We start from the raw sequence: 13,831 nt of genomic DNA, 5'->3' as shown, positions 1-13,831 counted from the left end.
GATCTATCATCTGGTTTTGTTAATATATATCAGATAATATTTATCGGAAACTTGGTCAGAACACTAATTTTGGACATTGATCTTTATGGTTTCAAGAATGGAGAACAGCTTTCAAAACCACATCTGATAAGTTCTTTACCAATTATCATGCATCCTTAAATTGGATTTTCCCCTTATATATACGTGTCTCTTAAAACATGCGTTTTTTGTAAATTGCGTATTGCACTTTATTAATATGTAATACGACACTGTAATATGTAGAAGGATAATTTGTTGAAGTCTCTTCTTCCCCTCGCCGGGTCCACCCAAGAAATAAAAATAAAAAATGTGTGCTTGCGCATATATCATGTTACATTGAATACATTAAGAAACCAATAGACTTATGTCATTAATAAAGTGAACGTGTTGACCAAAATAAAGTGAATCTTAATCAACATATTTACTAAACTACTTTGCTCAATGATATGAAGCATGAATGAATCCATCACGAGCTAATGCGTTTCTATTTTAGTGGATGATAATAATAAGTTAACGAATAAAAAGCATCGAAATTAAATAAAATCGCAGTGAATGCTTTCATAAATAAATTTTTTGTGAGATAAAATTCGTATTATTATTTTAAAAAGAAAATTTAAAATCTCCTGAATTTATAAAAAATTGAAATTATCCTTTCACTTATTTTTGCAGAAAATGTTCAAATGGATTTAATTGTTTCATGGAAAAATATCTATTAAATACTTGAAATAAATAAAATATTTTAATAATAATAAAAAAATAGAAATGTAGATAAGGTTAAACTAATATATGTTCTATTAATAGATGAAAATTAAGAGAGAGAGAGTGAGAGAGAGAGACCTAGTTTAATTCAATGTTGAAATGTAGATTTTCATTTGACTATAAGCTAGTAAATATTCAATACATCAAACAAACTTTTATAAATTCAGGTGATGTATAAAAAACATATTTAAGAAATATTTAAATTTATGAAACAAATATACAAAGTTAATTTAAATAAATTTAAGAAGTGTGGTTTAAGAAAACTATTAAAATATAAAAAGTTAAGCATAAGATAAATTATTCCTTAAGAAAGGATCATGCTAAAAGATTAAATTTTCTTTTAAAAAGGTCTATGATATAATTTAAAGATTTAACTTATTAAAAATAAAAGATGTGCAAAGCTTAGAAAAAAAATTGTACACTAAAAATTTAATTTAAAATTTTAAAAAATATAATTAACTTTAAAGAAACAATAAATATATTTATTTCATATTTTATAGGATTTTAAACTCTTAATATAATATATAAAATAAAATTGAAATAGATGAATTGTCTATTTAAGCAATTGTTTTGAGCTGAAATGTGAACACTGATGGTGAATAGATTACATGAGAAAATAATGTTTTGCAATTTAATTTTGATATGAATAAAATTGTGGGCATGATGGCCCAGGAATTAAAGTTGGTGGTTTCGTGTTTGGATTCCATGATGCAATCAGGTTCGGGTTGGTGGAATCCCACCAAATAAAATGTTGGGAAAGCACTATCAAAATAGATGTAAAACAAATCCTAATAGGTGGCATCGTGGGTTAAAGGGACCAAACCACACTCTTCTTCAGTTAACAGTGACATTACTGTGTATATACTATATGTGTGTGTGGAGGCTCATTTCGTGGCTCATATTTCGTTGTTATATATATAATTATCTTCCAACACATAAATATCGAGAAGCTCTTGCGATAGCTAGTGGCCAGAGTTGTCTTCTATCATCCTTCTTCCTCTTCCTTAATCTCGTGTGCAAAATCATTAATTGCTTCCCTATTATATTAACTTAATTGTATATTAATGGCTTTAGTTAATTGTTGCATCTCCTTTTTTTGTTTCATATTCTCGTTGAATTCCCAGATTTATTAATATTCTTCCACCCAAGAAAGGAATATCAAATGCTGGCATGTTTCAATCTTTCTCAAGTCAAATCAGGGCTGACATTTAGAGCAGATATCAATATTTTTAGTCTATTGATTGCCAATGAACACATCTTATTTGTTTATACATTTGTTCTACGGTTTTGATAAACAAGTATTAATTTTTTAACTATTATCTTGACATAAAGGAAGTGATCATACGTATGTCGTATAACTAATTGAAAGCTCTAACCCATCGTTCTTGTAGGCAATACATATGTCCACGTAATAATAGTTAGGGTAATGCATATTGTCTGTTCTAAGTGTTCAAAATTTAGAAAAAGTTTTCAAAAATGAATTCATCTATAAAGTAAAAAGAAGTAAGGGATTATTTTTATAAATTAATATCATCATGCAGGTCAAATTAAGTTAACTATAAATATTTTCTTATTTTATAAATAAACTCATTTTAGAATAATCTCACCCTGCAAATTCAATGCATGTTATTAGGGTATCTCTCTCTCTCACACACTAATTATTGTTAGCGATAACTTTTCTCTAAATTCGTATGTTCTTGTAATAACTGTTCCTTTTCAAGTTTTGAGGTGAGACATTTTTCTATGGAGAAATGGAGACGGGGCTAAACCTCTCACGGGTAAATTTGGAGATATAAACAAGGATTATACTAAACTTTTTTCTTTTTTCTTTTTACTTTTAAAACTTAGTAATATAAGTCAAACATTAAAAAAGAAAACTCATTAAAATACTTTTTACGTTACCAGATTGTGATATATATGAGTTTGGAGTCCTTACCAATACTTGCAAGGAAATGAAAACGATGGCAGAGGAAAAAAAAAAAAATACTCTAGAAGAGAACTAGGGATTCAGCGGATGATTGCTTCTCATCCCCACGCTATGAGGGTGCTATCTCCTAATTACTATGCTATTTTTTTAAGAAAATATATTAAGTAAATAATTAAAACATATTTTGAAACTATTTAAGTAGGTGAAATAGCAATAAATAAATATATATATTATTGAACAAATAATTGTTATTTTTATTTTTAAATTCTCCTATATTTAAGATCAAATAAAAACTAAAAGAAACATATTTAGAATAATGCAATGCAATGCAATGAATTTCTTTATGACATGATTTTCTCATTACTAATTTAGAAACATCCAACTGAACATAAAATCAAAAGAATTTCTAGTAGGGTTACATTTAATAACTTTTCAATTTATAATGACAAATAAAATTAGGATTTTGTTAATATTAAATTTTAGTATTAACTATAAGAAATTTAAAAAAATGGAAAAATATTTATTTTATAAAGAATATACAAAGTGTTATATTTTTTAAAAAATATTTTAGTTTTAATTGCTTAAAAAATATGAAAACTAAAATAAAAAAATGAAAAGAATTTATAAATAACAAATTACTTACTATGTATATATTTTCTTAATTATAAGTAAAAAAATTAAAATGAAAATATTAACATCAAGTTCTAAATTTAATTTAAGCAAATATAAGTAAAAAAATTATTAAAAATAAAATAATTATTCTATTTTTATAACTCTAATACAATAATATTTTATTTCAATAAAAAATTAAATACTTATTTTAAATTTTAAACTCAACTCTAAAAACTAATGTTGATAAAATCATAAAAATAATTAAGATTAACTAGTTTTGTTATTTTTTAAAAAATACAATTTTTTATTTCATATGAATTGAAAAAATGTATTACAATAATATTACCACAACCTTCTAAATGGTGCTTTACACAAAGGAGTAGAAGGGGGATTTACTTACATAGAGGAGTAGAAGGGTTACTTACTTTGCTTCATAAAACTGAATAGATATTGAATTTTATTAATTCTACCATTAAATTATGTATAATATTATTTTAATTATATATGTTAAATTTTCAACAAATTATATATTTATAAGTATTTAATTTTATAGCTAATTAATATTTACTTATATGTTTAAAAACATATTATATGCTAATTAAGTTTTTATTTCTTAGGCTTATTTTTTTTCTCCATACCTCTTTTATTATTTTTCATTATATTGCTTATTATATTCGTATAGTTTTATTCCTACCTGTCTTCCTTGGAGTTTATACAGTAACAATTATATATTGTCCAAGTGGATTAAATCTTTTGTTTTTCGTTTTAAAATTTATGCTCCATGATGATTAAAAAAAAACCATATCTAATATGCATACATTTTTATATAAACTGTGACTTTACATGGTTTTTTTGTATTTGATCACAGAAACTTCTTAAATGCCGTGTAGCAAGAGAAACTTCAGTTTTTGGAAAATTCTTCTGAGGCAGTGGTTTCGTCTGTGCAGTTGAAATAATCCAATGTATAATTACTTTCCATATTGAAAGTGACAACGATATAATCGAAACAGAAAATTTAAGATATTGGCCAATAATTTGCACATCATCAACGTACATAAAGGCAAAGCATTGATCTTAGTTGATAAAAGTAAGACTTTACAAACTTTTAGACTGCTAATTTGTATGGACATGATATTAAGGTAATGCGGTTGTCGGCGTTGTTTTCCAAACGACTGTTTAAGGGGAATTAATTTGATATTGGATAGTTTTAAATTTTTATATAATTTTTTCTATAAATTTTAATTCATTGTATAGATAAGAATTTAAAATTTATTTTTTATGAAGTTATAAGATAATAAATAAGGAAACTTTTGTACCAAAAATACAATAACATTACTCTTTTACTTTATAGAGAATTCACCTCTTTTAAATTTAAGAGTTTTGTCTTTAACCACCTGTTTAATTTTATTTTAAAAAAATTAAAATTGAGTTTTCTGTTCGTTTGAAAACATGAAAAAAAAAAACTAGTTTTCACAACATATTGTAAATTTAGGTACGGTTGTAAGAAAATATATCTTGAATTAATTTAAGTTCGACATATAATTATGAGTCAGTCACCAAATGAGTTATCTTGAATTTCAAACGTATGAAAACTTATTTACGGTATTATAATAAATATTCATATTTGATATATTATGTCATTTTTAAATATAATTTTTTTTTTGTCAATGTCTTTAGAAAAGTGCTTTTGTTCCTTTTTATCTTTTTAAAAAAATCAAAAGAGTATTATTTATTGTTTTAAACTTTATTCCTGAATTTATATATGGTCGAAAATATTAGTAAAGTGATAATGACAATATTTAGATTTTTTAAGTGAAAGTAATTCTGTCAAATAAATTCAAATTTGTTTATAACTAGTTATTTAAACACTTTATTTACACAAAAGTCCTTTAAATATAATTAAAAAGAACAGTGGGATCGATACAAGATTTAATCGTAATTAAATTTATTTATTTTAACTAAATTACCTTCATGAATATAAAAATCGATATAACAACATTAAAATACACACGATGTACAACAAATTATAAAAGTATATTGATAATTATGTAAACTTTTCTTACAATCTTAGAGTTTAAATCTTGGCATTTATAATTAGATATCTAATAGTAAGTAAAATAAAATGAAATGAGATAAAATAGAATGAATTTGTCATACGCACTTATTTTTAATTATATTTCTGATCAGATCATAGTAATAGAGAGACAACCAGATGAAGAGAAACCATGCAAAAATAAGCTAGCTACAGCCGTTCTCTAAGTGGTAATAACTCATCACTAGTTTGGGATGACTAAACTCAAATAAAAACAAATTATATATAAAAATAAAAGTAGATGCTTGGCAAATAAACTGAAAAACGTGTATGTATAAATTTGTGTTGATAGTAGAATCATATTAAATATGCATAAATGTATATAAGTGATGATTTAATCATATTGACTAAAACAAAAAGAAATGAATGAACAACATTGGATGTAGATCATAGAATGATTCTGTCATTAGTTACCATTTTCTTGTATTGGAGAAATTTTTGTTACTAGTTTACCAAATAAAAATTTATGAGTTTACTAACAATTAAGCACAAAAAAACAGATATAATTGTGTCGCTTGAATGAAGCACAGTTTAGGCGACAATAATATTTATAAAGTTATGGTAATAATTATATTATACGGAAAACGTGTGCACAGGTACATAATTAAACGTGAATTTTAAAAGGAATTCCGGAATAAGAGAAAGATAGGCATTACAAATAACAGTTGTAATGCATCTCTTTGTCTCATATTCTTAGCAGTATCTTGTCCCTTAGTTTTATTGTTATTCCAAACGAATATTAAAACTGAAAAGAATGTAATAAAGTAAAGTAGCATCCATGATCATTATTGTTTTTATCAAGTTTAATTTTTCAAAATAAACCAATCATCCATTATTTTTATTTTAGCGAATTAATAAAATTGTACCGACAAGGGAAGTGGACAGGTATTCTCCCGTTAGAATAACTATATTTATTCACGTTCTAGAACTCTAAACCTAAATTGGGATCATTAAATTAAGGTACCTATTCAGACTTATTAACTAGATTAAGCTACTTTATATATTAATTTGAGTATTGTACTCGAATAATTTTGCTTTCTAATATTTAATTTCTTAATTATTTTCTTAGGAAGATTCCTAATAATAATTAATTACGTCACACTATTGATGTCAACATTATCCCTCAGCTCCCACATCAAAGCTAAGATTATACCGCAAATAACCATGAATACCTTTATTTTTTTCTACTAGAAATAATTGTAACATGCTTTATATTAAATCGGTATTTTCAAGTTTAAATAGATTTTTAAAATGATATATTTTTATTATTAATAATAAATATTTTCATCATACTAAATAAGAATAAATAAAAAAACAACATTTGAAATTAAAGAGAAAATTATAAAAATATATATTTAAATTAAGAGACATCATATTTATAGATATGATGTGCTAAAGTTTAAAATTAAAATTTTAATTTCAGTAACTAGATTAATATTATAATAATTTTATAATTTAATATATCTAAAAAAAATAATATCTTCAATGTGATATAATGTCTTAAGATTTAAAATTTAAATAAAATTTAAATGATAGCATTTTAAAGGAAATAAAATTTTAAATAAAAAATTAATATTCAATGTACTATAATTTAGTTACTTAACTAAACGTCACTGATGGTCAGTTTTACATAAAAGATAATCTAATCAATTAAATATAAAATTGAATATTTTTTTAAAATAATAAAATTAAATATTTGTTAAGTTTTAAAAATTAAAAATTTAATTAACTAAAAAAAATCAAAATTATACATAATTCAAAATAAAAAAGAAAATTTAAATAACTTTTAACATAAAACTTTGCATTTTCCTTTTAGGCAATGCATCTATGTGTAAACCTTTTCAATACATTCATCACACAAGGGTGACAAGGCCACACATGTTTATTTGCAATTTATTCAATACTCGAGGACAGTGAAGCTACATATCAGTGTTAGACCGTTGCTTGAATTGATTTGGAATATTAAAATAAGAAAAAAAGGTAACTTATTTTTTAAAACAAACAAATAAATAAAATTTATATTTGTACAAGACTTAAGATAATGTAGTTATATCAATAAATAAATATAAACTCATTTAAAAATAATTTTAAATATTAAAAGAGTAAAAAGAAGGGATGATTTTACGTTTATTTATCCGTTATTTCACTATACATAAATTTTTAAGACTCATATAATGAATACGATCGAAAAGTTACACATCAACGTTAAAATATATAGTTACGTGAATTAATTAACAACATGCAAGAGAAAATAACTAACAATGAGAATGTGTTATTTCAATCAATAACTTGTAAATTAGCACAATTATAAAATGGTAGGGCCAAACATTTCGATAAAGTGGTACGGAAAATAATATTTTCAATAATTTTATTATTATCCATTATTTAAAAAATTTAATCTTGTTTCCTTTAATCTTTCAGAATTTTATATTTTATTTATTATTTAGTAGTGTACTTATTTCCTACCTTTATTCCTGCTAAAGATTAACCCACTCTCTGATTAGGCACAGACAAACACAATTTCCAAAAAAAAAATAAAAAAATTTAATGCTTATTCTGATGACCAAAAGGAAAAAGTAAATAAAACTTGAGCCCACAAGTTCAATAGTTGCCCAACTACCACTCTCCATCTTTCAGACTAAATCCTGTTGGGCCTACAAGGCCCCAAACATTAGTAGTACTTTATTTAAGAGTCTAGTGAAAGAGAGAAGTGTTTAGAAGTAAAAAAGAAATAGAGAGACAAATGTTTATTATGCTTCTTTTTTTTTTGTTATAAATTTTTTGGAGCTTGAGATTTTATTTGGTTAAACCATGAGCTGGGCTTAAAAAGAATAATATTTGAATATAAGGGCATTATTGTTGTAAACGACGTGTATCTTTGTTTCCTATATGATTCAGAGAGGGAGTTGATGAGTTTTGCCCAGCAAATTCATCACATATGCATGATATTGTCAGAGAGAGTTGCTGTTGGACCACAAGTTGAAGTTCAATTGTGATGGTTGTGTGGTGGTGCGTAACTTTACTGTTTATAGAAAAAGACCAAACTTGAAACTTATTATAAGAAAAAAAGGAAGGAAGAAAGAAAGAAAGAAAGAATTAAAAGAGAGGTGATAAAAAATGGTCTAAAGAAGAATAGGTGTGAAAATGTAAGTGTTATCATAATTTTTATATGAGCAGTGTGCTTACTTGTGAGCTTTGGGCTGCGCATTCGTGTTTGTCTTCAGCATAAATAAATGAGACACAGGTGTTGCGATCAAGATATTTAATTTTTAACAGTCATTTAATTACTTTAAAATCCCATGTTACTTAATATTTGAAAATTAATTATTTAGATCAAATTTAAGGATTAAGATTTATTCTTTCATTTTTATTTTAAATAATTCATATATATGTGTGTGAGGAAAGATGGGTTTTTATTAAATAGTTTTATTCTGAAATTAGTTGTTATGTTAAAGAATTTTATTACATAAATTATGTTTACAAAATTTTAGATTACTTTAAATTTATTTAATATATAATTTATATATATCAAAATTAATGTAATATATATTTTTAAAATATATAAAATATAAATATTTTATTCTATTGTTATAATTTATTAATTTTGACAAAATTTAAAATAAATAATTAAAATAATACATAGTTATAATTCCACAGTTGAATTGATACAATTTACATATCACATAAAATTATTAACAATATAATTTATTTTGGTGTAATTTTATTGAGTATATATACTCCTCGGTTTATCATTTTGATATTGTGGCCTCCCCATGGTTGCTTTGATGACAATGAGGGACTAACTTAGCCGTGACTGGTAGCTGTCGTTGGTTTTGTGCAAAGTCATCCTCTGCAGGGGACGGTGGTATCCGACCTTTGCATTCTTTAGATTTTCCCCACACAACTAGATAAAGCCCAAAAACCACAACTATTGCTCCGATGATACTGATATTCACATTCAATAGAAAAAAAAGGGAGATATAGTCAGTATATTCATAAATGAAAAATCACAACATTCTCTACTTAATTTATAGTACCTTCCAAGGTAGAGTTGCTCAGATAAAATGATGCAAGCCAAGGCTGTGACGATGATCATACGCAAGGGATTGAAAGCAGTCACAATAACTGGGCCCATAGATTTTATGACCATCCCTTGTATGTAATATTGGACTCCAGATGTGATTATACCCTATAATCAATTAAGAAAAGAACCATTGGTGAAATGCAGCAATTTGAGTCTCGTTGTTATATATGTTTCCACTTTATTATCTTATACTATCTATTCAAAGCACTGACCGCATAAGCAGGAGCAAAAAGTCTTGTATCCCAACCAAGAGACCATGCATGAGGTTGGTGCCACTCTGCCAAGGCTGCTACAACAGAGCTTTGAAGTGCCCCTACAAAGCAAACCAAAGTGGCCAAGGACATCTCTACTGGGTATTTTCTCAACGTTATGGTCTGCAAATCCCCAAACCATGCATCATTTCCTATAATGTACTAACAGATATGTGATTTTATTATCTGATGCTTAAACTTACCTGCAATATGTAAAACGCAGAAAAGCCTACACAACCAATGAGGATGAAACATGTCCCTACGATCCAGTGGCTGCTAGTGGGGTTGTTCACATTCTCAGGCTGGACTACGTGGTTGGTTGAAGATCCCACAACTGCATGACCTTTGTATAGTGCCATTAGCAAGGTGCCTCCCAAAGTTACTATTGTGCCAAGTACCTTGGCTTGACATGCTAACTCCTTAATTTTCATGTGCTCCAATCTGCTTAGTTTAATCAATTCAATAGTAACATATTCCAACTTATAATTTTACCAAACATTTTTATGACTTGAAAGAAATGAAAGAGAGGAGAGAAAAGTGAGATAGTAAATGAATGATACATTGAACAAAGAGAGATGGAGAGAATAAAATGTTGTAGAAATTTCGAACATTATTCTAAATTAAATGTAAGATTCTCTAGGTACTTTTAGTCACTAATTGCAACAAAGATAAAGTTTTTTGTTTTTGTCATTCTTACGCTTGTGTACATGCACGATTTATGTGACTTTATTTCGGATGGTCGACTAGCTAAGTAGAGAAGGATAAATTGTGCATATCTATATCGTGGATGAAACTTTTGGTGTTCCATGATCAATATAATTTCACACACCTTTTCCCTATTTCATAAACATTAACCCTTCTTTTTTTCCTATCATGTGCACTTAATGCATATAGGTTATTGAGTAAACAAAATTTAAAAAGTTTAATAAATGATTCTTTTATTGATGTAATGAGAATTTTTATTTTTGGATCTTTAATTTATGCAGTTGGTGTGTACAATAGAAAAACCAATATTGATTGGTAAGTAATAAAAACAATTATTTTATTTACTCTATCTTTAAATATTCTAAGTCGATTTTTTTCCCCTTCAAAATCCTTTAATTTTTTTACTATTTTCACCCGCACTTACACAACATGGAGACATCATTTTTTAAATATAAGAATAAGAAAGATAAACATTAATACTTAGCACTTATCTTAAATAATTAATACATATAAAAATTAAAAAATTATATATTTTTTAAAAAACTTTATGTTTTCTTATTAACATCGTTATATATGTATACACACATAAGAAGATAAATCTTTGTTCAGTGAAGCAATATCTTGGTAGAAAATTAATTTATAATTATTTAAGTTCGTTATGCATATATAGATATAAAAAATATTTGCCTCACTTTATTTTATAAACAAATTTTGTGATCTTTAAATATACTATATGTTTATGTTTAATTTATTTGAAAAAAAAATTATTTTTTCAAAATGATTATTTCTCTAAAATTCCAATGAACCAAACATGCTATTAAAAAAGTGGTACTTAAAACATTAGAAGAGGAAGCGTCGTTCGTTGTCTACTGTTCATATAGTGGATGCTAGCAAACATAGAAAGTGACTTACATGCATACTGGATTAATTTCCATCCAAATGAATATTTGAGACTGGTTTCTCTTCAAGGAATTTTTTTTTTTTTTTTTTTTGCCTTTTAAGAAAGGTACATAAAAATTAATAAGGACATCCCTTGTTCCAAAGTTAAGTCATGTCAAACTTCAAAAGAAAGTTAAAGTGATACTTGTTGGTCGCTTCAACGAAGAAAACACGTTTGGGAGTTATTTTAGAAAGAAAAGTATTAATCAATGCTTCAAAGAATTATTTAAAGAACTACAAAATATTTTTTTATTAAAAATATAATTTAATATTTACTTATCTGATTTTCAATACATTGTAATATGATTTCAAAAAATTATTATTTATTGATTTTTTTATTAGTATCCTCTTAAAGTATTAGTTAATAAGATTCTTTTAAGAAAATTAATACAACAATAACAAATAAGTTTGATATCTTTTAAGAAAATTAAGTGAGATGGACTATCTTTTAAGAAAAATAATAATAGAATAATAAATATTTTAAATCTAATAATTTCTAATAAAATATAAAATAGAAAGGCATTTGATATCTTAATATTTTATTTATTCTTTAAACTATTATATAATTTTTTTATTTGAAAAATAAAAAATTGTCCTTGATTGTTTTTTCTTTAAACCATGCTCCCAATCATACCATAGGAATCTGGTAATTGGACCTAAAGCTTTCAAGTAAAGCGTTTTGATCTATACTCAATCCCCCGGTGGACCATTATTCAGAGTGTTTTGTATTTATTAGTTAAGTTTGTAGTTAATGCATCATTTGATTGAACACATACCTTAGAATAACAGCCATGACAAAAGTAATGGAGGGTGCGGAGTTCATCACAGCAGATAGGAAAGATGCTGACGTGAATTTCATGCCCAAAAGGGCGAAGCACTGATCCAGTATTATTCTGTAAGTAATTAACAGCATATATTTAATTTCATTAACCATGTTGTAGTTTTACGTACGGAAAGGAGTTGCAATAAATGGTACATAATAATAAACTGGAATTTATAAGTTGAAATCATTACTCAAAGAAAGCCAGTGCCATAATCTCTGAAAATACCCGCAGAGTCATCTTGGGCCTAACTTTCCTGCAAAAAATTAATGTTTCTTTTAGTAGACTTGAATATCCCTTTATTTTCTACTTTAGATTATAAAATATTGCATACAAATTATTGTAACTGGAAACGGACATAAAGGGTATTTGAGTTTGATGATGTACATGCATGGTTGATGATTATAAATTACGAACGAAAGGAATATTATTAGGAGAAAAGACCTTTCAAGAACAAATGCGAAGGGAGCGAGAGTTATAGAGGCGATGGCATTACGGTAGACAATAAACACATAATGGCTCATCCCCTTTTTGATAGCATCCATCGCAAAAATGAACATGCCCGCAGAGCCAAATTGGACGGCCAACAACAGCAGATATGGCTTTGCATTATTGAACAACGTTCCCATGATCTTATTCTTATTAATCTCTCTCGATCTTTAAGGTGTGTGAGAAGTGAAATTGCCTAGCTGTGCTTTATTTTGTTTAACTACGAAAGTAACGCTGGACGTCCTAATATTTATACTCATCTCATGCAATCAGGTTCGAGTTGGTGGAATCCCACCATACAAAATACTGGGAAAAGCACTATATAAAAATAGATGTAAAACAAATCCTAATAGGTGGTGGCATGGTGCGTTAAAGGGACTAAACAACATTCTACTTAAGTTAACAGTGACATTACAGCGTATATACTTCAAATGTGGAGACTCATCTTTTGGTCCATGTATTTGATTATGTAATAATATACTACCAACAAATAAATATTGAGAAGCGATTGCTGTAGTTAGTGACCTGAGTAATCAATCATCAACTTTCTTCGTCCTCTTCCCTAATCTCGGGCAAAATCTATAGTTCTATACCCCCCATAATCTATAGTTCCATATATAATAGCTTTAACTAATTAATTGTTTGCATCTCCCCTTTATAAATTCTGGTTGGATTACCAGAGATTTATTCATATTCTTCCACCCAAGATAAAGGAATATCGAATGCTGAAAGGTATCAAATCAGAGCTGACGATTAGAACCGATCTCATTTATTTAAAAGAAATTGTACCACGTCAAGGAATATATTACAGTAAAGAAATTGTACGTTATTAAATGAAAAATATTCTGTACATATATATATTAAAAGAATAATAATTTGAGAAATTTTCTTCATTCTCTTAAAAGGGAAGATAAATTACCCTAGTAGAAATTTGCAGGTAATATAATTGTTAGGAATTGGGATGAGGATTGACAGATTATACGAACAGGTGGTGCATAGAGTTGACAAATTGATAATGGAATCGTGTGACCTCAGTTTAATTCTCAATACAAGTATATAGGCACACTCACATTAGAATAACTATATTAACGTTCTAGAACACTAAATTAAAATCTAATTATATATAAAAAAATT

The 13,831-nt window shown here is 26.5% G+C and overlaps 1 protein-coding gene across 1 annotated transcript; it reads right to left on the bottom strand.

Annotated features, from left to right (window-relative positions):
- Positions 1–9,157: 9,157 nt before the first annotated feature.
- Positions 9,158–12,837, bottom strand: LOC113867295 (WAT1-related protein At4g08290-like). The gene is made up of 7 exons (XM_027502531.1): positions 12,653–12,837; positions 12,402–12,464; positions 12,164–12,280; positions 9,947–10,184; positions 9,705–9,866; positions 9,446–9,597; positions 9,158–9,353 (listed from the first exon to the last, which is right to left on the bottom strand). Exons 1-7 carry the CDS (start codon positions 12,835–12,837, stop codon positions 9,158–9,160), a joined length of 1,113 nt encoding a protein of 370 aa, XP_027358332.1.
- Positions 12,838–13,831: the final 994 nt, after the last annotated feature.

Source organism: Abrus precatorius, unplaced genomic scaffold (assembly GCF_003935025.1).
Source record: "Abrus precatorius isolate BTA unplaced genomic scaffold, Abrus_2018 Scaffold10, whole genome shotgun sequence".
Classification (NCBI taxonomy): domain Eukaryota; kingdom Viridiplantae; phylum Streptophyta; class Magnoliopsida; order Fabales; family Fabaceae; genus Abrus; species Abrus precatorius.
Note: the sequence above shows the minus strand (reverse complement) of the source record. Positions and strands in the feature narration are given on the sequence as shown.